This window comes from Haliaeetus leucocephalus, unplaced genomic scaffold (genome assembly GCF_000737465.1).
Source record: "Haliaeetus leucocephalus isolate CR32 unplaced genomic scaffold, Haliaeetus_leucocephalus-4.0 Scaffold605, whole genome shotgun sequence".
Taxonomy (NCBI): domain Eukaryota; kingdom Metazoa; phylum Chordata; class Aves; order Accipitriformes; family Accipitridae; genus Haliaeetus; species Haliaeetus leucocephalus.
Genome location: NW_010973041.1, coordinates 5516059 through 5542698, shown reverse-complemented (window position 1 = coordinate 5542698; position 26640 = coordinate 5516059). Strand labels below are relative to the sequence as shown.

The following is a 26640-nucleotide window of genomic DNA, read 5'->3' as shown; positions in this document are numbered from 1 at the left end:
GAGGAAGATTAGTTCTTAATTAATCAATGGGCCCTTAGTGCTCCCACACAAACTATCCCCTCATGTTCCATTCATGTGTTGGGTGAACAAAGCAATACTGTTCTCCAGGCTCGCCTTGATTTCTCTGGTAGGGCACCCATATAATATACCTCGTTTCAGGCTGCCACCCAAACTAGACTCATGTATGTTTGTTTTACTTTTTTGGCTTCCAAAATCCAAAGGTAATAATCCTGACTGCAGCTTGCTGTGTATACAGATCCCTTCCCCACACAGTATTTTATATTAATTCTCATGGATATTTAGCATACATACATATGCATATACCTGTGTATGCACGCAGGTATGAGCACACACATACATCCCCTCCACGGACCTTTTATCATTATTTTTAGTATCCCTCCCCTCCTACCTCTTCCACCCCCTTAGTATCAGCATTTTAAAATAACTCCGAGCAAATAATCATCTAAGAAAAATCACACTTCAGTCAGTCTTCTTTGAGCAATTGCTATGTTCAGAAAACTTATGAAAATATGCTGTTTGTTGCTTCTCTGTAATAACACTACAACATTTTTTCTTAAATCTTGGTGCTACCATTCACTGGAGTTACCACCCTGCATAGTGTGGCTTAATATTAAAATAAAATGACTAAGCATGGCTGGTTAACTATGAATATTTAATCCCAAAGCAAATGCCCATTCAAAGAGCAGTGCAAATATTTATGCCCAGCTAAATCTAGATCAGGTGGGTTCTGATTTCTGGAAGAGGTTTCTAGTTTTCTGTTGTGAGCTTCCATTTGAACGGGTTCAGTGTTAGTCTTGGAATTAGTTTCAGGCATTGTCCAAAGTGCAGGGTTGTCTAATTTCTTGAAAGATAGACTCTTTGCCTCCTGCATGCAGTCAGGCTCCTTAAAGTATGTAAGGTCAGGCACATGGTTAAATGACTTGCTGAAGCTGGGCCCAGAAACTACAGTAAGTCTCAAATACATAAAATTATCTGTGCTGGATCCACTCATTCAAACTGATGATAATCTTGGCCCAAGCGTTTACACCACTGAGGTGCCTTACAGTCCTACTTCTTGTCTGGTTTTAGTGGTCCTGGGTAAAATAATTTGAAGAATGCTGCTATTTTGATTTTCCAAATATTTTTTCTCCATTCCCTGTTGGCTTTCCTCAACATTTATAATACTGGCCTCTATAGATGACTTTTAAAGCACAGCTTTAATATTTTTAAAGCTTTATTATTTTTAAAGCAAAGTAAAAATAATTTGAGTAACAATTTTAGATTAATATTGAGGTGCACTTCTTGTCATGAGAAAGCAAGCAGTGGAAGCCTTTCTTAGTAGAACTGAATTTTCAGTTGTTCCTGATTTTTGTCAGTGAATGGGGCAAAGGAGATAAGGATCCTCTGGGTGCTGCCCCCTGCACGGACTGGTCCCTTGCCAGCGCAGCCTGCTTCCTCTCCCGGGGCACTTTTCAGGCACCAGAGTCCAGGTGATGAACTAGTGAACTCTCATCATTTAAAGAGTTTTAGTGTCCAGAACTGGGTCAGGTTTTTAATTAGAAGGGTTGAAAAAGCCTGTCCTTTTGGACTGTGTTTTTTCCCCAGTTTGGGGCAAACCCACATGAATTTGGACACATGATGGTGAAGCTGATTCTTTCCTTAAAAGGCATAATCCATTAGGGGTGGAAACATGATCATAACAGACCTGACTGTTGGGTCTGTGGGAAGAGCCAGGATCTTCATTGGGAACCATCCTGAGCCCAGGGAGAGCACTGCCCTTACCAAAAGGCTGCCCGGTGTGCCTGGAGGGTGTTAGGAGGAGAAGCAGAGCATGGGGCATCCTCTTGATTTGACACCAGGGAGCAGGCACAGGAGGTGAGGGACAGGGAAGGGACACAAGAGGCGAGTATTGGCCAAGAGAGCCAAGTGAGTGACCCTGCTGAAGGAGGGTTGTACACTATTTTTACGATATTGGTGTGTCCTGTAGCAATAAAATGACACACACCTGTGGTTTAGCTCTGAGGGGACACCTCGGAGAAGCAGGGTTTGTTCTTTCCCACATGTGCTGGGGTCACTGTGAAGTGGTCCTCCACCAGTGCACTGGTTTCCAGCTGTGTGGAAGCTGCAAGGGTGTACTGAGTTGGCTTTCCCCTGTTAGTTCCTTTGTCAAGTTAGTTACAGCCCATGCAACTTATGGAAGAAAGGACTAGTAGAAGTACTGGAGTGAGGCAGAAGTGCAGTAGGCAGAAACAAGCCTTCTCCACACTGCTCTGCAAAGCAGAACAAATGACCAACGATCAGTTTGCTGGCTCTGTTAAAATTAGCATGGGAGGTTGACTTCCTGTTGCTCATATGTGTCCAGAGATGGCTAAAGGAGGTAACGTGCATTTAGATGAAGGAACAATATTATAAGCTTGGCTGTTTGCCAAGAAATGTGTTTTTGATTTCCTAGAGGCAACATTTCTGACCTGCAGTTTTGTATTAATTATCTATCATCTTAAGCATTTTGCTAACCAGCTGTTTAATTGCTACATTATCAGTTTTGATAATGAACTCCTGTGAACCCTAGAGGAGAAGAGCATTTATATAGTGAAGCAGTACTTTGCCAAAGGATTTATACAAATTTCCTGTTGATTGCTGTACTGATGCCTAAAGTGAACCTGTGGCTTAAAGGTTCCTGGATGAATCCAAGATTCAGAACTACGGTAGAATAGAAGCATTTGCTTGCTTATCTGATCTGTAGTTCACACAGGTGTCTGAAGGCTGTAGATTATTGACAAGATGTTGGCTGAGATGGCTAAGATGTTCCATCCAGCTTTACCTGAAGATCACTCTGTTGGAAATAAATAAGAGAGCAGCTATTGCCTTCAGTAATGTTGAGAGTTGTCCTCAAGTAGAGGGCAGAACTTCCCATCAATGTCAGTGAAAACTGAGGGCAGGGTATAGACTTTTAGGCTGTACCAAGAATGCATTTCTTGGCCCTTGTTGGAGCATTTGAAATCTGTAGGGTTTGCACGATAGGCATCATTAGTGAGACATTCATCTGTTTTTTCCGTCATGCATTGGACAGCTGTTTATGTAACATATGCTCTAGAACAGGAGGAATTTCAGTTTTCATTGCTGTTTGCAGTGACATTGATCCAGTCCATTAATAGGACCAGTTCAGCAAAAGCTATTCAAGAGGTCATCAGGTTCAGCTTCTGGGCCTGCTGCCTAAAACTGTACACCCTCTGTGGTCCCCTCGGCTTGACGTGTGTAACAATGATATTCTCCATATCCATTATGTATAAATTGTAGGACATTGAAAGAACAAATTTAAAGCCACAAGCTCTTGCCTGGTAAGAGGCATGGGAATATTCCTGAGTATGCTTGTCACTGGGACATAGAAAGAAGCTGCCTGGTAGGTTTTTTTTAATGTGCAAAATAAATTCCGCTGGTTTTGCTTTAATTTCTTGCTATCTTTTTCAGATGTGGTGCTTATAACGAATATGCATATACAATTCCTGCATCAAATAAGAAACGTCTATTGCAAAACAGCAGTAGAACAATATGTTTTGCGATGACTTACAGGCTTGATCACCTGACCTGGGCTCTGTGTTCTGGCAGAGTTTTTTTGTCTGTTTTGGAGAATGTTTCCTTCTTTCCTTGGGGGAAGGAAAGCGCCACTTTATGACTTGGTAGAATGGGCTCCTGTCTTATATGTTCCTCACTCTTCAAAACAAAAAAGTCACAAAAGAAATTGAGAAGTTGACAGTGAATTGCTTACAGTTTAGAAGTAACAGCTGTTTATAGATGAAGCATAAAGCTATAAAGCATATATTTCTTTATCAGCCTAATTTTTATCTTCAACTATGGAATAAGCATTTTCTGGTAATGAATGGAGTTATTGCCATTAAAATGTACAAAGGGTTGTGGTGGATTAGGCACTAACACAACTGAAGGTAGAATGTTCTTCTGAGAGGTGTCCTTCCATTCCAACAGAAGCATGTGCATGGAAGTCCCCTGCTGTAGGCAGACAGTCTGAATTGTCTACTGTGCCTTTTAGCCTTGCATACTGGGACTTTGAGTGAAGAAATCCTGAAAAAAAGGGTTTTCTTCCCCTGAGGATGAAGATCAAACTTCCTGTTGTGCCTTTCTAGCTGTGGCACCCTACCAGTAAAACCTCCGATGTTCCCAGTTTGCTCAGTGATGCATTTTTAATGTTGAACCAGAAATAAAAAGACCATAAATACATGGACTGTAATGTGAAAGGAAAGAGTACACAGATAGTCCTGTTGGTTGCATGCTGAGTTAGATGCACGTCCATCTTACGATTTATGTGAAGTTGAGCTTGATCTCCAGCCTGTGGCACCAGAGAGTTGTGGAATTGAAGAGTTTTGGCGTATAGTGTGCGATAAGGTTTAGTTTTGAAGTCATCACAGTACAAAGGCATGCCTAGAAATTAGCAATCCTAAATCTGTCAGGAAACAAACAAACAAACAAACAAATTAGGTAGTACAAGTGCTGGAAGATCCAGTGTGCTCATCAAGAAACTAACTGGATTCTCCATGGATTTAATAACATGTTTGGATCAAATCTTCTCTGCAGTTTCCAACTGGCTGAACAGGGCATTGGTTGAGGGCTACTGATCCTTTCTTTATCCAGGCAGTTTCATTCATCCCTCTGTCGAAGTGTTGCTCCTCCACTTCCTCCTACGCTACTATGTGACAGCACACGAAGCAAACAAATCAAAACAAGCGTAGAAGCAATGCTACTCATGCTCCCGACTTAGACATTGTTTGGTTTTGCGTTCCAGTCCCGGTAGATAGAAGTCTTTTCCTGCCCACAGTTTATTGCTTATTACTAGCTACTAAAATAATACCCCGCCACAGGCCACAAAAATGTTCCCCTATAAGCCACTTGTGAGAACCGCCTTAGGCTTAAAAATAGGAAGATTCCTTGGAGAATCATCCCTTCAGAGGGAAGAATCTGTCAGGACAAGGATAGATTTGGTCTAGATTTTTTATTTTTTTTTTTTTAAAATCATTTTGTCTAATTCTTGGAGGCAGTGAGGGGACAGCAGTCTAGATGACAATAGAAAGCAGTGCCTTGGCTATTTAGTTAAGAGACTATGCCCACAAAGTCTAAAGCACTAGCTTCCTTCAGTCGTTTTGTGGACCTCTTATGTAGTCTTGGGACAAATCTGCATAACAGATAAATCAAAAGACAAGAAAGTCACACCATAATTCAGGTAACAAGTATGAAAGTATGTATTTAGTCCAGCTAATCTATCAATTTGGATGGACCACATTCCAGAGGTGGGCCCTATTTCAAATGAAAACTGACTCCAGATGTGCCATCCTGAAAGTTTTCTACAGTTTTGTGTCAACATGTCTGTACTTGGCATAGACAAAGTAGGAAAGGGAGATACAAAGAGACCACCAAAGCAGCCAGTCAGCAGTGTTACCCTGACTCTTGCTGCATTGCCCATATCAGCTATAGACGTGAAATCTGAATTTTTATCTATGCCATCTTCTGAGGTAGGAAGCTTTGGGTGACACGAATTGCTAATAGCAGACTGACAAGGAAGTTTGCAGTTTTGTATTGAAGTGCTGGGTGAAATTTCCTCAGGGAAATTCTGATACCGACACCAAGGAAGAGTGTTTGGCTCTGCCCTGAGCAGAGGCAGAAACCCTGGGAAAGGATTGCCTTCCCTGTCCTCGGTGATGCTGGTGTACGTACCTGCAGGCAGTGTCCTATGGCAGTAAATGGTGAATACTGCGGTTTGCTGTTAAAAATTGCAAAGGGTTTGCAGGGAGGGAGCATTACAGGGAAAGAAAATAGTACTGAGCTTGCCTCTAATTACACCAGAGTAATTGACTGGGCTCAGCGGGGTCACATGGGAATGACTGAAAGCCCAGAATATCTCATTAAATCTCCTCCTACCTACTGCATTCACCAGAGCCATCCCGAGGTTCTCAGATGCTGCAGATATGATCATAGCCCTAATTACAGGGCAACAGGGCAAGCCGCAGGAGAAAGAAAACAGCCCCAGACCTTCAGCAAATGAATAAACAAGCGTAAACTATTCAGTTTATTCCTGAGGCTTGCTCTGCTGTGACACAGGTATGTGGTGCACGCTGCCTTTGAGTAATTGTCGCCGGGTGGCCTCCTGCACTGAGGAGCTGCAAAGCAGGCCTCCTGGGAACATGAGGTTTCTCACAAGGCATAAAAGAGCAACTCTACTTTAATGGGCATTTGAGCCTGCTATTCCCTTTTGCAAAAGCCGCTTTCCCCTAACAAAGAGAGTTTGGAAAGGCACTTAAAAAATATATGAATTTCTCACATCATTGCATGAATTGTGGTTTTAAGAAAAAAAACAGATATTGTGGACAAAATCCATTTGGCTTGTAAACTGTCTTGGGTAGCTAGGAAGCATGTGTTTCCTGCACAAGAACAAAGGGAGTAGAAGATAGAGAATATCCATGGCTATCAGATAAAGGGGGCCAGAGCAAACTGAGACAAGTATTCTGAAGTGATTGCCTTTTTACACTGAGAAACCAAGATAGATCTGGGGCTGAAGATAGAGAAAGGAGGGGTTTGAAGGCAACCTGGAAATTTTATAGAATCTATTTAAAAGACCAGTTTTGCTAAGTTGTCTGTGGACCAATACCATTTTTCTGAGACTGATGCTTTCTGTCTTCCAAGCACCTCTTCCATCTTTCTCATTCAGATAGCCTTGGTGCCAGTGAAGGCCCTGCTATTGTTTTCTGCTGTAACTGACTCTTCCAAACTGTACAACTCTAGATTTTGCTTCTAGCACAAACGCCGGTTCTAGTGTCACACAATACTTCTAGAGTGTGTGTGCCTATACTATGGAACAGAAAGTGTCTGCTGTTGTGCTGCTTTGTGTAGGAATGGTCCCCTCACATCTCTGAAATTGAATGCAGCCACAGGCAGCACCTCAGAAAAAGGGCATCTCAAACTAGGAGCTGATAATAGGGAACAATGTTGGATCTCTGTGTTAGGAGGGACTAGCAGAGTTTTCAGTGTTGAAAAGCAAGCATGCATGGTGGATAAGGTAAGCACAGAACAGGCTGCTTGCTATCACCCCAAAACAAGAAACATCCTAGCAGCTACTGCTAGGAGCACTTTAAAATAGATGAAAGGAAGTACTTTTCACATGGCATGTAATTAAATTTATGGCATTGCTGTTACACATTGGTGGAGACCAGATGTCAGGATGCTGCAGGGCTTATCTCAGTTTTGGGTATCCCATAATTGCCTGCTCCATTCCTGAGAGTGGGAGAGAGGGAGACTTCTGTGCAGCTGTGGAGATTTCAGTACATGCAGGCAGCCTGGCACCCTCGGCAGCCGTTGTGATCCATCGTCCATGGCCCATCACAATGGCTGCTGAGGCCACCAGTCTGCCTGTGTGTACTGGTCTCTTTCCCTCTGGTTGCTAAACACAACTGGAATGAGCAAGAGTTGCTCTTTGACTCAGGAGACTGGGAACTTCTTTTCCAGTTTCACATGCAATTGCAGTAATGGCAGAGTTAAATGGCTCACGGTGTGTCTCCATACAGCAGAAAAGCCAGAGAACTTTAGGGGAGGTTTAGAAGGGTCTTTCCTTCAGAGAAACCAAACACATATATAAGACCAGTACTGACATGAAAAGAATTTCCTTATTCATTTCCTTGGGAAGTAATTTGAACATGTTATCCTCGCTTGTCCTTGAATCTGGTGTTTGCTCTGTATATAGAAATGAACACTTGTACAGAACAGGTTTTATATAGTTACACAGGATATAAGCTATCTATTTACATTTTACTCCTGGTTATTATAGCTTTGCATATTTGCAGGGTCTGCTTTTAGGATTCCAGAGACATCTAGATGCGATGCAGTCTTTCACAGCTGAGAAGTTCCTGTGGTGGCTGGTGCATTTAGCATTATATGAGTCCTTCTGCTGATGCAAATTGTCCTACCATCCATAAATCTTGAAGGTCACCCTAGAAAAAAGTTGCCTTGAAAAGCTCTTGCCTTGCTAAGAAAATCTTGCTTTGATATTAGACACCAGAGTTTAGAATCTGAAGGCATATGCTTCAGGATGGAGATGTTGCGGTTTCCTCCATCTCCCTTCCACACAGATCTTGAGTTGTCCCTGCCGTCCATCTCACAGCCTCAGGCTCCAGGGTGAGTATCTATGTATTGCTGTGTTGTCTGGCCTGTGCTGTATGAGGCGTTAGAACTACTGTAAGCCCCAAACCTCCCAAATCATGTATCAGGAGCCAGAAGAGCTTGGAGATTTTGAGATTTTGTACAAAACATTGATATTTCAAATGCATTGGGGGGTTCTCCTCCCAGAATTCCATGGTAACCAGGTGAGGGGCAGGTGAATGATGACGCACTGCTTGCTTATAGCACTTCTGCAGCTTACTGTTCTGGGGCCCACACCTGATAGTGCTGTTCCCTGGGAAATAATACAGTGGTTGTGTGCATTTCCTACTGTATTTGTACATTTTTTTTTTCTTTTGATAATCTGTATACACGTGGTTCTCTGGCAATAAACATGTTTGCACAGGGATTAAATAAAAATAGGTAAGCAGTTTGATAAAGATAAGTGGACGTGTCTCGTATCAGCTTTGCCTGTGTCATTTTGCTCCTCTTTGTGATTACTTGGTAGTTTTGCAAAAAGATAAATATTGCAGTTTTGGTAAGAAATACTCAGAGATCAAAGCTAAACTGACCTTGCAGTTATCTTGGGATTTAATTATTAACCCAGCAGTTTTGGAATTGGGTGGGACGCTGGCAGCACGCTTTGAGCAGTGGCAAAGGTACAATGTGAGTAATTCCCATATGGAGGCATGTGGTGATCCATGTGCAGAGCCCATCACTGCGAGAGGAGCTGCTGACTGTGCTTACTGAAGAATTTGTTTGTTCTCCAAGCTGGGATTTGGTCCCATCATGTCAGCTGCGGAGCCTGTGCCTCACTTGTTCAGCCCTGGCTCTTGGCATGTGATTAGCTGCCGCACACAGCTCAGCGCGGCTGTCTCTGCGACCGCTGATGCACGAGTATGATGTGTGGCCTGCTCTCAGCCCTGGTATTTCAAGACTTGTTGGGATTTTACACAGATTAATTTGAAATGTCAGAAAACACAAATACTGTGGATTTCTATGTGTTTATAAATGTATTTGTCAGACCTCCCCTCATCTCTCACCAGTGGGAAGGAAATGGTAGCCCCTCTGCTTGTTATCTCTCCTTGACTGCCTGCTTTAGACTTGTCAGGAGGAGTGAATGGATGTGAGATGAATGAATCTGAATGGGACTTTAGATGACTAGACTTCTCACTGGCAAAAGACTGCCGACACCTTGGCACAAGTTTATGGTTCTTCAGAGCATATAGATGGAAAGTATAAATGATTTCTTACGGATTAGTAAGAAAAGTCCAAGCCCAGAGAAATCCTCTGTAGGGAAGGAGTCATTTCAATCTTTCACACTTCAGGTATGAAAGAGCTATAGGAAAACTGGTGAATGTGAACAAAAAAAATGCTTGCAGTTTAGCTCCTGAATGCTTATGCATGAACAGTATGCAGTGCAAACGCTTTGCCAGGGTATTTATATCAGGAAAGTTTCCGAGGCGATGTGTAGCTTACGAGTTCCCCCAGAAATGCAGACACATTTGTTCTCAACATGGCACCAGCTGTACCAGCAGAAAATGCCTTTTTGCACATAGGAGTTGCCTTTACACACCATGTTTTGCAGCTTAGCTGGAAAAAAAAAAATTGGTGTAAGACCTGACCGTAATCACCCAAAAGGCCATTTTTCATGGTAAGAGCAGAACAACTGGGGAAAGTGGAGCAGGCTGAGATATCAGATGTGACAGTATGGACACCAGGTCTGGCTCACGTGTTAGGCCAGGCTCAGACTGCGGTGGGAAGGGAGTGTGCACCCACTGTTGCCAGGCGGTTGCTAACACAAGTTTAGGTCTTGGTGGCCTTATCTCAGTTTGGATTATCAGGTAGGCTTTACAGTGATCCAGGACTAGCAACAAACTCCTGGGCATGAATACGTGCAGATGTTGACAGGCTGGGTTAATTCACGTACACTGGCAAATATTGCTCATGTTCTCTGAAAGTCAAGGTTCACCAAAGGCAGTGGAGGCTCTGGAAAAAAAAACCCCAACACCCCAAAACCAGTGTTTGCCTGGGCCTGATGTGTCAAAGCCAGCATTAAGGCTTATGAAACCCTGGCTAAAAGGGGTGTCTTCCTGCAGTGGGGCTGCACGCATGAGGGTATCCAGTGAGCTCTGGGCATCACTTTTCCTTTCCTGAAAGCAACAGCATGGCCCCAGGCCACCCAGGCTGCTGTCTGGATGTGACTGGCCCAATCCAGCCTGTTTTAACAAAAAAACAGGCGTTACCCCGTCAGGGGGAAGACATCTGCCAGGACTGCAGGATCGGGCCCCAAACCCTGGAAATGAAACACAGCTCAGTCAAAGGCGACGGGAAAACAAAGTCACCTGGAAAGAGTTAGCTGTTCAAACGGGGGGCTGGGAGGGCCCTGCTTTAATCTTTTTATAGTATAAAAATTTTCTGACTGAATTGAAGCCCTACTGTTTGGACTGGATGATGTTACCTAATTCTCAGAAACGAGAGCAGTTGGCCGCAGTGCAGATACCTCCTAGCAAGCTCTGCAGTGCACATCACATCATTTAGTAGGGCTGTAAAAGAAAGGACATTTATTAGGGGGCTTGGGAATGAAACTTAACGTGCTGGCTTGGCCTTTAGCTTGCTGGATTTCATTTCCAGCTCCTCTGTTTTATTTTCCACTTAAATAAATAAATAAATGAAGCCCTCTTCACCCACTGTCCCTAACTACTTTTTGGCATGCCTTTGGATAAATCCTGTGCTGAGACCCTGGGGGTCTTGATGTGAATGTTGTTAACCTCGTGGTGATCTAGCTAAACAGGCAAAGTTCCTGGCAAAATCCACTTTTGGGAGGATCTGGAAAAGGAGGGCAAGTAATGGAGGTGTTAAAAATCACCTGATTGTTGGGAATTTTCACTCTGAGGCAAAATGAAAACAAAATGATGTCCTGAGCCCACCAAATAATGTGAATTTTACAAACATTTATTGCCATTTCCTGTTCCTTCTTCTTCTTGCCTTTCAGCTGCCTCTCCCCACCAGCTGCTCAGGTCGGCCCTATCAGGGTAGCCATTTCTTCCTCACTTCGCGTCTTTTCTTTCCCCGTGTAATATGGTGAGGTGAAAAAAAGTTGTAGTTCTGGGGCCTGGGTTCCTCCATTTACCTACAGGACAGATTTTCTTCCCCACGCAGTTGCCAAAATGGACCTTAAGCTCATCCTGGTGGTCTTGCCCTGCTTTGCACTAGTGGAAGGTGACACTGGCAGCTCTCACACAACCCACCCTGGCTTTCCCACAGCACCAAGTCTGCCAGCAATGGCAGTGTGTCGATCATCTACCCATAGATGATGGGGCTGAGAAATAGCTGATGCTATTTTTTTTTAATGCTGTTTCCCAAAGTGATGAAGAGCTCTTTGGAAAATATGTCCCTGGTTGTGCCAGTCAGCGGTGCTCCAACACCTGTTGGGATGTGAGGAGTCCAGCCCTTGTTGCAGAGAATTTCTCACTTAAAAATAAAATAATGTAAAAAACCCCAGATTGTTCCATTCACAGTATCTAGAGATAAGTACTTAAGTTAAATAGCTAAACTTTAAGTAAAATACTTTTAAAAAGCATGCAAATGTAAGTACTTGGAATGCTGAAGTATTAAAACTGTAACTTCAATTTTGAATGTCCTGGAAATGCACAGGGTGGCACTAGGGGTAGCAGGAGCTTCCATTCTTCCACGCTTTGGAAATCAGCTTATTTCCTTATAGGCCCACTTCTATTTAGCCATCCCTCCCTGTGACAGATAATACACTTGCACTACTTTCCACAAGAAACATGTAGATGCTTAGCAGCTGTCACTGGATTTTTCATCCCTGTATTTGTGTTTTAAGCTTGAATGGCCTGACCCTTTGCCTTCTCTATGCTGGCAGACGAGTGCTTATGCCAGCAGTGTGCTGGGTTACTAAAGCAAGTGCTGTGATCAGTGCTGGAGGGAGGACCCCTGGGAGTGGGATGCAGCTTTCTGGCCTCCCCACGGGTGCCATGAGTGAGCTGGACCAGCGGCCGTGCTCACTGTGGCTTTGCTGCCCACCTGTGCAACTGCCATAATTTTCAAAATGTGCCTTTTTTTCTCCTGGCTGAAAGATCCTCACAGATTTTGGGAGAGCAGGCAGTAGAGAGGAGGGCATATGGACCTGTGCCTGGCACCAGCTAATGGGGTGCTGTTAATTTGTCACTTCAGTATTAATTAAACTAGGCAGGATCCGAGGAGCAGAGTTGTCAGGTGGGCAGGGTCCCAGTAGCACACTGAGAAACCAACAACAGCATGAGAAAAGCACCAAGGGCTTTATTCCGGCTCTGGGAGCTAACGTGCTGGCTTTAGCAGGAGCTGAGTGCACATAACGGCTGCCAGGGGACAGGCTCAAAAGTTTGGTATTTCTCCGAATGAAGGATAATATGAGCTTGACCCAGGGCACTCGGGGCTGAATTTGTAACCATCTGTTGTTAATAGCCTGAAGTGAAACTTCAGGCAAAGGTTTCATTTCTCTTATTATTCATCAGGAAAGTCCCTGGCCAGTGACTGCAGCTTTCCTTGTTAGAGGGAGAGCTTTCTACCTGCTGCCTTGCTGAGGGGCAGGGGGGATGCAGCAGCCCCCATGCTGCTCTGCTTTGAGTTTAAGCAAGTGGCACTGAGCCTCGACAGTGAGGAACTGCTTGGAGACCGTAGAGGAATTAAGAAGCTGAATATAATACATACTCTCTCACCCTTTTCACTTCACTGACATTAAATTTAATCTTCCTAAAAATCCCTGCCCAGGAGCCTATTGAATGGCTGTGCTCCTACGACAAAAAATTTCTACACTGAAATGTACTCCTAGTGTTGCCTATCCACGAGCAAAAGCTGGTTTTAGGCTCTTTGTTAATACAAATCTCAGCCCCTTCCCAGGCCAGGACTGGGTGGAAGGACTACGTGGAAAGCATATACTTTTTTTATTCCAACTGAAATTTTGCAGACAAAGCCTTCCCATCCCAAATGGCATGGACAGATGTTCAGTTTCTGAAGGGACTCTCATTGGTCTCCTAATTGCTCTGCATTGGAAGTCTCTGTCTGGGAGCAACCAGTGGCCAGTGCCAAGAGGTACGTCAGGCAGAGACACAGAAGACTGAGATGTGATCAGATATGTTGGTAAGAGAACCATACAGACAGCAAAAGTTGCAAACAAGTTATCAGGCTTGTCTGAGAACTCCAAGAGAAACTCCCCTGCTTACTAAAATTTCTGATGGAGACTTTTAGTCAATGCTGAGCAACCCAGAAGGTAGAGAGTGTTACTCACTAAGCACAAGAAATTGGAGGAAGAAATGGCACAGAGCTATTCAACCTGCTTCTGCACAGACATTAAGGCATCTCCATTAAAAATTTTGGGTCAAAACTCAAATGTTCCATATGGGAAATGTCTCTCTTCTCTGCTTTCCTCTATGTGGTCCAAGTACAGCAGCTGAAATACAGCTTGTGAAGGCCATCAAAGTTGTGTTTCTGGATCGAAATAAGTTTTCAGCAAAAATACTTCACTAAAAGAAAATTTCTCAGGGCAGGGAGGAGCTTATCTTACTTATCTTCAAACTGCCCAGTAACCATATTGCCACAAAAGAAACACGAGCAGTAGAGATGAAAAGTCACTTTAAAAACCTACTTTCCCCCTGCAGTCTCACCTTCTCAAAATCTTTGCCAGCCATTCCTCTATAACCCGATGTTAGACTCTTACCCCTGAGGGCAGGTTGTCATGGCATGGAAAATGCTGGGCTTTGCATCTCTGCATGGTAAGTCCTAATCACTGTGATCACAGTGAGGAGCTCATCTGACCCTTAACCTTCACGGTATGTGACTGCGCTGGTGGTCCCCTTTGATGGTTTTGAACAAGTTTCTCATGAGATCACCCTTGGCAGGGCAGCATGGTAACTTGCCACTTATTTGCTGTAAGCTGTCCCATCTGCATGCTACCAATGAGTTTGCCCTTGGTTTTTTGCACATTACCTCCTCTGAGGCATCGAACTCGGATGATGCAGAAATTTCCAGAGGTAAAATTTTGGTCTGTAAGGTGCAGAACATAACCACACCACTCACTCTCTTTCTCTTCCTTCTCCCTGTCCCAAGACTGTCACTCACTGGGAAGTCTGTGCTACGCTCTGCTTTTATTCATGGGGCTGTGGCTTATTTCAAGACCTACTGGGGAGGAAGCATCTCCATGCCAGCACAGCCTCAGCTTTACATTGCTGTTCAGCTAGCACCTCTGTCTTTTCCTGCAGTTTTTGCCAGAATCCTGAAGGCTCCTGAATCCCAAAATGTCACCTTTGGGTCTGTGGTGACGTTGCGGTGTGCTGCGACCGGCCTTCCAGTCCCCACTGTCACCTGGCTGGAAAATGGGAAAGCTGTAAGTGCCTCTTTTTTCATTCTTTTGGCCCTGGAGGCTGCTAGCATCCGGAAGCACAGCCCAGGGATTAAAATGCGGGGCTGGGAGCCAGCGCCTGTGGTTTCTATTCCTGCCTTTCTTAGTGACTTGCTGTGCAATCAGGTTGAGTCCACCTCATCTCCCTGCTGCAATTTTCTCCTCTGCAAAACACTCTCCCCCTTCTCCAGGGTGTTGTGTAGATTAATTTTTTAGGGTCTGGGAAGCCCAAGATGAAGGATGCTTTAGATGCTTACAACCTTCCTCTGAGCCAGAGTTTCTAGGACTTCATCATGGGTTTAAGTATCTTTGCAGCCACCCCTCCTCACCTTTCTCCTAATGTGGTAACAATAACATGGCAAAATTGCTTATTTGACAAAATAACACAAACCAAGGTAGTTAGGTAGAGCAAACTGCCTTGAGGCAAAATATCTGTGGGACAGCATATATGCACAGCACATTTGCAGGTGAAGAGATGTGAAATTTTCTAGACTGACCTAGGTGACGCGCTGAAGTATGTCAACAATTTATTCCTGGCTAGAAGCACGTCCTCAAGAAAGGGACACCCTCTCAGTGGCAGGCACCAAGAGATGCAAATCCACTGCTTCTCACAGGAAATTGTTCTGTGGTCTAATTATCCTGACCATTTGAAATAGGTGCCTGCATTGAATTCATCTGGCTTTCATGTCCGTGTGTAAGCTATTGCAATGCCTTCCCTTCAGCTGAACTGAAGAGCCGCTTGACACCCGATATTGCCTCCCCAGCAGTGAGCGGTGCACCACAGTCACAGCAGCTCTGCAGCCTGAGCCTGCCATGGGTTTCCTCCAGTCTTGATATGGTTATGGTGGACATGTTTTATACTCTCTGTGGTCTTTCCACTGCTTTTTTAAGGATGTGAGCCCCAGGGCGTGATGCTGTGGAGGCAGGTGGAGCAGCCACAGCTTGCAGGCTGGCACTTTGCCTCTGGTCTTTCTCATTGACCCCCTGTCAACCACTAGTCCTTCTGGCCATCAGCTGGCCATGACCATTCTTGTGGACTTGCCTGTCGAACAGGACGAATAAATCCTCTTGCTCAAGTTCCTTACTTCAGGAGGCTATCCCCATCCTGCTCTGTATCCCCTCTTTCCATGTATTAAAACACATTATTAAGGAGCCTGGGCTACTCTGTAGGCTGTCTTGCCTTCCTTATCTCCTCTAAACCTTATTGCGTCCTCCAGTCTGATGAGGGCTAATTTTCAATATTCTCTTGAATTTGCTAGGGAGAACAGCAAAGGGATCAGATCAGCTTCTGCAGGCCCCTGTGGGTCCTCAGTAGTTTCTGGAGATAATTATTTTGAGACAACTGCAGATGTGCATTCAAGACTTCTTCCTCATTGGAGAAGAAATCTTTTGGGGTATCTGGGGTCCCTGGCAAGGGCAGAGTATTTCCAGAGCACAGACCGCTGCTCTGCCAAGCTGCCGCCAGTGCGTCGGTACCACAGAGAGCTGTGTGTGAGACGATGCTCAGCTCCTGCCTGGGGCCGCTGCCTGGCTGGTCAGATTCACTCTGCCCCATTCCCGTCTGCGAGGCAAAGTCCAGTCCCTGGAGAGTGGTGCTCCAGACTGCTTCATTTTAAATATGACAGAGAGACCTTAACGAGAACCCGATGCTGGGAAAGTCAGGCCAGGAAGGAGGTGGACTGAAACTCATGCATTTGAGGGCTGGCTCACAAGCAAACAATGGTGAGTCATTTGAAGATGCAGCGTGCCTGCGGCATTATGGTCTCTGAATGCTGACCTGTAATTGTCCTGAGGTTTAAAGAGTGGGAATCTGCAGAGGTTGTTGAGATGCCTTTGAAGAGGAGGATGGAAACTCCTCTGGGCAGCAGCTGCCTTGCCTACCTAAACAGAAACACAATTCCTTTTCCTCCCACTATGCACCATGGGGCATCATGGACCTTAAACGGTAGTTTTCCACACCACAAAGAATAAGTAAGCCAGGTGTGAAGAGGGGTCTGCTTTGGTGGTGGCTGAAGTGGCGTTTTAGAGGCTAAAAAAAGACCTGCCGGAAACAAAATTTCAGGGAACGTATTTGAAAAGGGAAAGGAATCAATTAAGACAAGGGAATGGCTTGAGGTTCCCAGTGGAGTAGACAACAGCTGGCTGGTGTGGAAGTCCTAGGTACAACTACCTGACACTTTCACGTGTGATGTTTCACAATATATGTGACCATGCATGCTGCTCATACTGCTTGCAGCTACCTGAGCACCCTTTTCTTCCCATGGCCGAAGCCAGGAGGAACAATCCTGGCTCTCCATGCTTACCAGGCAGAGTCCAGCACTGCCGGGAGGGGAGCTAACAGATGGGGTATGCCTGAGGCCTGAGGGGTAAAGAGGGAGAGAGGACTGGATCAGCACAAGTGGCTCAGAGCAAGCGCCCACCTCTCCTGGGTAGATGCTGGGAGGCAGGTGCAGCCTGTAAAGAAATTCCTCCTTTCCACCAGGATGGTCCCAGTGGTGTCTTAGTGCTGAGTGGTTTCTGGGGAGAAAAAAATTTCTAAAAATAAATCTGACCAGTACTGTAATAAAAGAGAAATTTGTGAGAAAATATGCCCTGAGTCCCCATCCACCTGAACTGAGGTCACAGCATGAAGCCAAAAAATATCCCTGGTCCCTCCGTTTGCATGGTGACCAGCATACCCCCCATCCTTGATGCAATACTTAAAATAACTGTGTTGGTCTGGTTATTTAGTGATTTCTTCCCATGCACATTACCTCACTACAACTCCAAGTTGAGCTTGAGTGACGCAAAACAAATACATTAATTTCAGCATTTTGTTTTCAGAGAAACACATCTTTACCAAAGATATGATAAAACACTGATGCATCCTGTCTTGCTTTTTCAGTTATGGCTGTTTATACCTTTGGGAACAGACACAGATTCCATTGAAATCGCATTTCTACTAACCTCCAGGAAGGTCAGATTGGTCTCTCTAACCTCTCAGATAGATGCATAGATGGAGTGCTTTGCTGGGATGGATCCAGGGAGACAACTCTCACTGTCCTTAGGGCCAGGACACACTGGTGGGATTCAGGGGCAACTGCATCTCACTTGAATTACATTTGATGCTTCCTATCAGTATGAAGAGTAAAGCAGGCAATGTTGCTCCTTCCTACTGCCTTTGCAAGGTACAGTCTCAGTGTACCATGTCCTCCTACTTTAATAAATGCCACATGAGCAGGAGAGCTGTTGGTCAAAATCAGCAGGCTCCAAGCTCATTTACTGGGAATTCTGACCTGGGAAAAGAGTTGGCCAAAATCACCACATCTGCAGCCCCTTTCATATTTCTAGGTGTGAGATAAGAACATGTATCAGATATCTGCAAAAGTGTAGGAGACAGAGCACTTGCTTTGCTCACGACTGCTTTAGAAGTGTGGCAGTGGTTGTATTAACCCAGAATCAACAACTTCCAAACTATTTTCTTTTCTCCTTCTGTATAGCCATGGTCCACAAAACCATCTTATGCCCTTCCTTGCTAAGGCATCAATAGGCAAACAACTTATGAGAAGAGGTCCTGACTAATTGGCCAGCTCAATTACATGAGCAAAACTGAGACTACAGCCCTCTGGAACTGAAAATTAATTGCAGATATATTGCTGAAGTGCAAAATAGGAGAGATCTTTAACATTTGCTTTTGTCTGTGAAGTCAGCTGCTATGAAAGCACTAAAATACTGCCAGCAGCTTGAGCTCTTTGCCACGTTTATCTGCTTGCTACATATTTCTCTGCCAATTTAAATGCTTGGGGCTGGGTCTCTTAGGTTTTTCCTTGGTTTGTTTGTTTGCCTTTGTTGGAAATATCACTGCACTGGGCTTTTCGCTGTCTTAGGTTTCTGCAGGGTCTATAGCGGAAAGTGTCAAGGACAGAGTGGTTGACTCGAGACTGCAGGTGTATGTCACCCGACCTGGCCTGTTCACTTGCCTTGCCACAAACAAACACAGCAAAACTTTTGGAGCTGCAAAAGCCGCAGCAACCATCAGCATTTCAGGTATGCTGGGAGAGAAGGGGTCATTAGTTTTTTACCCTTGCAATCGCAGTCCTAGCTTCCCTGCTGGGGGAGAGGAAAGGGGTGTGAAGTAATCTGAAGGAGGAGGGAAAGCCTTGGAGAGCTGATAGTGTGCAGGGGGCTAAATTTGAGTACAAGAGCATCCCCCGCCAGGCTATTTGCTCATATATGCTTACACTTTGGAGACTGGCACTGCTGTCATTTCCTGAATGTTTGATGCCGTCTTGTACTTTGTGTCCCAGAAGCACACTTGGTAAGTTCATCCATGTGGAGGAAGTCATGGCCATGACCCAGCATTGGTATCACCTAACAGCAAGGTGAAAATAGCTTTTGTGAGCAGTTTGGCTTCTCAGAGGGTTGCATCCAGAAAGCAGGGAGGTTGCTGTCAGAGCAATACCATTCCTGGGTAAACTCTGCTCCCAGGTACATCTCTTGTTGGTCTCTTCTGTCAGTTGGCTGGAGATAGGACAAGACGAAATGGCCTCAAGTTGAGGCAAGGGAGATTTAGGTTAGATATTAGGAAAAATTTTTTTACTGAGAGGGTTGTCAAACATTGGAATGGGCTGCCCAGGGAAGTGGTTGAGTCACCATCCCTGGAGATATTCAAAAAGTGAGCGGACGGGGTACTTCAGGACATGGTTTAGTGGGCATAGTTGATGGTTGGACTCGATGATCTTGAAGGTCCTTTCCAACCTAAATGATTCTATGATTCTATGATTCTATCTCCCAAACAGGGAAAGGATGATCCAAAGAGGGGAAATACCGGTGGTCTGAGCTAGCTGACAGCATTTGTCACACCAAGAGAAAGGTGGAAGCTTGTGCCTTCCCTCCTGGGACAGGAAAGCAGGGGTTTAGTTAGAGGAAAGAGGAATCACCCTGGACTCCAGACATGGAGTGGTAGCCCTGGTCCTGCTGTCAACGAGACATGCACCTGCCCCTCTCTCTGTGCCTCAGGTTCTGCTCTGTTGAGAAAATAACCATGCCCTTTCTTACACAGGGCATTGAGACCTAGCAGCAAGCTCTTCCCATAAGACACTCAGCACTTGTACCATATTCACATCCCTACTTCTGCTTTTAGCCCAGGCAAGGCTTTGCCCCACAAGGCAGAGCTGCAAATGCAGTAGGGAGGGCAGGTGCCTGAGGCCGGTGGCAGAAGCTGCACTGCTCTTCTCCAGGCTGCGTGTGCTCAGCAAGAAGGGAGCACCCCCCAGACCTGAGCAGGAGGCTGCCGTGGTCTCGTCGCAGCTTCCAGGGGTCCCAGGGCAGAGGGGTCCCGGTCCTTGGCCAATGCTGAGCCTCCTCCCCGTGCTGGCGCAGCCCAGGTCCCTCTGGTGCTGCAAGCGGGGGGCACAGCCATGTGCCCTGCCCTGCTCCTCCAGCCCTGGTTTCTCCCACCTGTTACAGATGCTGCCTGCAGTGAGGGGTGCATGGGTGCCTTAAACAGAGAATGCTACGCGCCAGTTATCTAGGACCCAAGGATAAGGGTAAAGGTGTGGGTTTAGGGTGCAACTGCCCACCTCAGCAAGAACTGCAGTCAACAGTGCACTTCCTCCTCATTCCCTTGTCCCATATGGCATCCAGTGTTGCCCAACTCTTCTTCCCCACAAGAAGCTGCAAAATAAGGACAGAATTTAGCTGCATCCTTTTCAGACAGCTTACAGGTCTCAGACAGATTTCCTAGCATGGAAATCTTAACTCCCACATCTCAGAGGGGGCAATGAAGTGTCATTGATGTCTTTTCCATTCTTTCCTTCTCCTGGCTCATCACAATTCCTGGATCTGGTGCCTCTCGGCAGAGTGGAGGTAAGAATGACTTTCTGTGGCTGCCTGGGGGTTTCCTCTGGGCCGGGGAGGAGAACGATGAACCAAGGGGATTTGGTTAACTTGGCTTCAGTGAAGGGACTGGGTTTCTGGATGCCTGAGGTTCACCTGAAGGGAACGCTGAGCTCCTTTATACAGGCATAATTGGAGACTGGGCCCAGGTAGATAAGGATGTTTCTGTATTGAGCAAGCAGTGGATCACACGCCAGTAAGGGTATTTAAAATACAGTAGTGGGCAGAATATTCTGGAGTAAATTCTGTTCACAGTTACACATCCACAACTTCACTGACCTTATAAATTTACAGGCAAAAGCTTAACTGCCTGTTAAACTCCTGTCTGTACACAGCCAATAAATGTATTTTGGTTCGGTGGTAACCAGATTAGGGCAAGAGAAGTTTAGATTTTTGTTCCAAGCAGAGTTATGGATGAGTAAAACCACTTGTATGTGATCAGACATGCACTTTTGCTTAGTATTTTTTGGAGTACTGAACAATTTGGCTGGCTTTTTCTTTTTATAGTCCTAGCATATTTCTGCATGTTGCACTGGCAGATCAGTCTGGAAGGAAAATGAGAGGTTTAGCCTGTGAGCAGGGCTGGGAGCTGCTGGCCTTCAGAGAAAAGAGCAGAGTCTGAGATAACCTGAGCAAATGGCTTTGCCACTCTGCTGACACAGGCTCCCTGCAAAGGCTCTTGCCTCCCTCGCAGGGGCTTGCAAGATTGATTCAGGAAGTTTGTAAGTGATTTAGTGACCACCTGATGGTGATGGCAGACTTATGCCTTACACCTGCACCCATGTAGGTGTGACAGATGTGGGAACAGTCATCAAATGCTCAGCCCTTCTGTCCTGCAGTTGTTCTCAACATTTGCTGCATGAAATTCCCTTTCTGTGACAAGGCATTTTGAGAAACCTGTTGTTGCTGCTTCTCCATCACAGCCTGGTCCATGTCCTCCCACAGGTTTTAAAAAAAGGAGGAAATGCAGTATTAGCACTAGTAGCTCTTGTCAGGCTGCTTCTGCAGCCCGCTGAAGTCACCAGCACAGCTGCCCCATGCACACCTGTGCCCTCTTTTTCCTCTTGGGCCACAGGAAGGATGCACCTTTCAGATTAAGCACAACAGGCATCATCAGGAAAATGTGAATAATGTGACCTCTGTCATGCCAAGGACAGCTCTAGCAGGCTGCTGGAGGAAGGAGCACAGTGCTGTGGGGAAACCTGCTCTGTGTCAGAGAGATGTCACCATCAGGGACCAGCGCAGGATCCTGGGGGCTGCCTGTATAACATGAAGGGGTGTCCGTGGAGCCTGGGGTGATGCAGGGTGTCACAGCATCTTTGCTGTTTTGGTACTACCTCAAGGAATTGGTGCCTTCCTGTATTTTTTAGCCAGTGTGACATATAGAAAAAAAAAAGAAAAAAAATTGACATCGAGCCCAAAGTAGTGCAGCTAAACCAGGGCCAGGGAGTGTCATCTGCAGACCATGGCATCTGAGAAGCAGAAATTTGGGCATCCTGTGTAAGTCCTCATCCGTGTACCTCCAACTTCCAGAAGAAAAACAGCAAGAACCCTCAGGGTTGACAATGGGTGATTATTTGGACAGGGAAAAGAAATAAAAGGCAAAGATACAAATACTCTGCTGGCTACTCCAAATGGTTGGCGTGTTGTGAATTGAACTCCCTGACCCCAGTTACGCTGACCGAATGAGCAGTGGGGACAGCTGCACCCAGCCCTCCTCCCTCCCTGGTTTGGCCATCCGCCGCACACAGGGGAGGCTGTTTTCCCAGGTTTCCCCCTCTCCCCCTACCAAGGGCACTGCATCCCACAGTTTGCCTGGGTGGAGGGCACAGCCTCACCTGCAGACCTTGCTGCCGTGGGGCAGCCGTGGGAGCTGCTGGGAGCACGGCTGACCTGTGCGTGCCCTCTCCCTGCTGCTCCCTTTTGATGGCTGTGGGAAGAAGGGAGGGAGGGATGACAGCCGTCTCCTGCTAGATGCAAAAAACGCGGGAAAGATAAATAAACAGCCCACGAAGGAGCTGACCCTGCTGCGTAATTTATTGCTCCAGCATAGCTCTGGCCCCATGCTTTGCGGCAGGAGTTTGCAAAGCAGGAGATATGGTGAACAGAGTGAGAGGACAGACCTTGCAGGGAAGCACCAGAAAGAAAATTGCAGAGGCTTGTGCCTTCCTCCTCCCTGCGTCGCCCACCCAAACATGCGCGGAAGAGAGGCAGGGTCAGGAGGGATGCAGGAGCCAACGAGGGGCAGGCAGGACCTTGGTTGGTCTGATCTTATGAAGAATTTCCTGGCATGTGTTGGGTGGGACTCACCTGGCTCCTGCTCATCGAGTCCATCCAAAATTAAACTGTTGCTAGTCAGCAGAGCAAAAAAGCCTGAGTTATCACAGGTGTGCAGCAAGCAGCACAGCTGATGTCTACTGCAGGGAAGCAGGAAAACAAAACTTTTCCCCATTCCCACCCTGGGGGCAGGGTGAGAGGCCATGCTAGGTCACAGCTGTGCATGATTGCTCAGTCTTTTTGCCCACTTACAATGCTAGCAACCCTCGGCCAGAGCCTCAGCCATGGTGCTCACCAGGAGGGCCCTGTGCTCACACTGGGGATCCTTGCAAAAGTTTCATTTTTGGATGGTATTAGCTGTTTTTAGTGGTTATAACCATCTACCCTCCCCTCCACCCTCTGTTAGCTTTACAGATGGCACTTTATTCAGAAACAGATGCTAGGCATCCTGCTCCTGCAGGTGTTTAGGTCTGTGAGTTTACTGTGTGTGTATGATCTTGTCCTCGACAGCAAGCTGTACAAGGGTGATGCAGGCTACTGCAGCACATACAGAGGTGAGGTGTGTAGTGCTATCTTGGCGAAGAATGCTCTTGTTTTCTTCAACTCCTCCTATGCTGACCCAGAGGAGACTCAAGAGCTGCTTGTACACACTGCCTGGACTGAACTGAAAATGGTGAGTTCATTCTGCCAGCCGGCCGCTGAGTCTCTGCTGTGTAACTACATCTTCCAGGAGTGCAATCCCTCGGGAGCTGGGCCAGCTCCAAAACCAGTGTGCAGGTAAATGAAAAAAAAAAAGCTCATCTTTCACTTTCATTTTGTGGGGATGTGTAGGCAGCAGGGGACTGGTGAGGATCTGTCCAGACCTGCAGTAGCACTGAGTGAAAATGGGCCCTCTAGGTTTGCATGGGTTTTCCCTTTGCTCTCTCCTCTGTATGCACAAAGATGACCTGATCCAGCTCTCTCTGTGCTCATTGCTAGGGCACAGACTGACTTACAGGCCCAGATGTCTGTGTTATATCAGGCTTTCAGTGGACAGTGTTGAAAAGAAATATCCATTTGAATGACATAATTGATTTAAATAATTAACATATTGCTATTGGTTAAATCTTACTAGGTCAGTATGTGCTCATTATTACTGTCAAAAGTAATTGCTTGTTTGGATTTTAACTAAATATGGTCACAGTGTGTGCAAAAAATCTGGCCAAGGCAATACACTAATCATTCAGCACTTCCCACCACAACGAAGATGAAACAAAAAAAAGACAACACCATAGACACTGCCGGTGTAATTGTACCTGCTAAACCAAACCTTGCATCTGGCTCTTGTATCCTACCATATGCAGAGAAATGTGCTTTGAAACAGGGCTGGCAGGGACCCCGAGGAGTCCAAAGCATCTCCCACTACAGCTAATCCACTGCTGACAGGTGTCTGTGTGACACGTCCCAGCGACAGAGACACTGCTCCCTCCCCATGCAACCTCCTGAGCAGCCCTTCCCTCGTTGTTCCCTGTCCTCCCACCATGGCCACAGAGACGAGTTTCTTCCCCTCCTCTTTGCAGTGAGATTTTATGTCTTCCCCAACTTCTCAGACTAGAATAAAGCAGTTTTTTTTCCAAGCTAAGCCCATAGGTCCTGTTTTTCCAGCCTCTGAAGCTTCTGCTCCTCATCTTCCCTTAAGCAATAAACATATATAGCCTCCAGCCCAGGTTCTTTTAGTGTTAACTATAACAGAACAATCATTGTTTGGTGTGCCTTGCAGAGGACAGCCCCATGTAGGTATCTCAGGATGAAGCTTTCTTTTTTCTTAACACAACTGTTGGCCACATCTGATTAATATCAATTTTCAGCCCCTGGAGGACTGTTGTCTGGTCATTACCCATTTCACGTTTGGACAGCTGACACCCCTGCCTAAGTTCAGTACTTTGCTTTTGCCCTTCCTGAACTGCATCTTAAAACAGATTATTCAGATTTGTGTTTCTCAGGAGAGCAGCCCCAACTCTATTGTCTCAACTAAAATACAAGTCTTCTATGCAGACTTGGCAAGCACACCACCAGCTGGACTTGGGCCAGGTGTAGTCTACTGGCAATTATTTTTCCAGTTATGTAGGGGCTTTTTAGGACAATAAGCAGCATGTTGTCTTTGTAATCTGGACCTTTCTGATTGCTCCTCCTTTAATATCTCTAAAACGAAGGCACAGAGGAAAATCCCAGCACGAAGCTTGACAATATATTCTGTCCTTTATTTGGTGCCTATGCTGTTTGGTGTTCCTCCACCAGCACAGTAGTGCTATATATCCTACAAAAGGAGTGTATGTGCAAGTATCCACAGATAATCATGCAGCCAAGTACTGAAACTTGCTTTTTGCTGGCAGACTCCTCCCTGCCCCCTTGTTGTTCTGCTCTTTGTCATTGTGCCCTTTACGACATGATCTCTCTGCCTTTTTTCAAGATGTGTGACAGTATTTGTATCTAAGCCACACATGCACAGCACATTTGTCAGCTAAGGATTTTGCACAGTGCTGCACAAGACATTTCAGTGAGATTGGGTCTTGCTTCATTTACCCTGCTCATGAGTGGCCCTGCAGGACCAGGACTTGTGGTGATTAGACTGAAGACCTGCACTTGAAGTCAGGGTGATATAAATCAGCATATATCTGCACTTGATCTCGAGCTAACAGGTACAGCATTTGCAAATATATCTAAATCTTAATGGACTTACCTGGCATCATTTTCCTTCAAATCCATGAGTCAATGTTATGTTTTTTTCCCCCTTTAATGATTTTCCCCAGTGATTTTAATGCAGATTTAAATGCAGCTTTCTTCATAACAAGCCCTGGAATGGCATCCTTCCCGTTTCCTGTTCCCAGAGCAATTCAGCTGGACAACAGTTCTTCCAAAGCCCTAACCCAATACTCCTTTTGATAACTCAGATATCTAATATGTATTTTGAACAGCTGAGACCTCTGGGGGCTCTTGAACACATTTCACATGGTCTCGGCTACTTTCCAATTATCTTACCTGCTTTTTACTGACAACTTTATACCTCTGCAGAAACTGGCTAGACTGCGCCAGTTTTCAGCTGAAATACTTCATGAATAAGAATTTAACTATCTCACAGGCCAGAGATTTCTTCCAGTTTTTGAGGGACATGCTTCGCTTGACATATTTCCATGTGTTTTTGTCTTGTTATTTATTCTCTGCACCACTTTTTCTCTCCCCATGTCATTTTTTATGTTCATTTTGGTTTGGAAGCTAGTTAGCAAGAATAACAACTGACAAACAGCCTAAGTAAAGCTTTCATAAAAATAATCAGGGGGTAGAACAAGAAGTGAAACAGAAGAAAATGTGGGCAATATTTCACTTCATATAAATTAGGATGCAATTTGAATAAAAAATTAGAGTTTTCCTGTTTTTAAGGGAGAGTGATGTCTCATCTCATAGTTCTTGATTATATATACCTTTTACCATCTGCTGCTTCTGTAAGAGCAAAAGAAAACCCCTCAATTTCTGTTTCAACCACTGCTGATATGAAGTGACCAAGCTGCAAGCAACAGTCTCGTGTTGGGAAACATCTCACTTTTGTCTGGGTCTGTGTTCCCCACCTCATCTTAAACAGTCCTTTTTGGTCCCTGAAACGCTACTGACCCACTTGTCCTCTCCTGCTGCTACTGTTCTTTGTCCATCTGTCATTTACGTGACATAAAATTTCTAATAATAATCTCTAGTAATCTTTGCATATGATCTCATCAAGCTCTCGCTGCTGAGGATTAAGTGTTATAACAATGGTATGAACCCAGCTTGAGGAGACTGACCATCCCTCCCTCTGGCTGCCTCACCGTGCTCCTGGGGTGGGTTTGTGGGTGAAGATAACGTGCCTTTAATGCTGGAATGGACAGGATTGCAGAGGAATGGTCTTTCGCATTTTGCAGTTG

General features: G+C 45.5%; 1 protein-coding gene across 1 annotated transcript in view; it reads left to right on the top strand.

The window, feature by feature from the left end:
- The window catches only part of MUSK (muscle, skeletal, receptor tyrosine kinase), a 54446-nt gene that overhangs the window by 11634 nt on the left and 16172 nt on the right, over positions 1 to 26640 (top strand). The window contains exons 6-9 of the mRNA XM_010578138.1: positions 14415 to 14539; positions 18421 to 18580; positions 20395 to 20401; positions 23219 to 23485. Coding sequence (XP_010576440.1) covers positions 14415 to 14539; positions 18421 to 18580; positions 20395 to 20401; positions 23219 to 23485 — 559 coding nt within the window. The remainder of the gene's footprint in view (positions 1 to 14414; positions 14540 to 18420; positions 18581 to 20394; positions 20402 to 23218; positions 23486 to 26640) is intronic.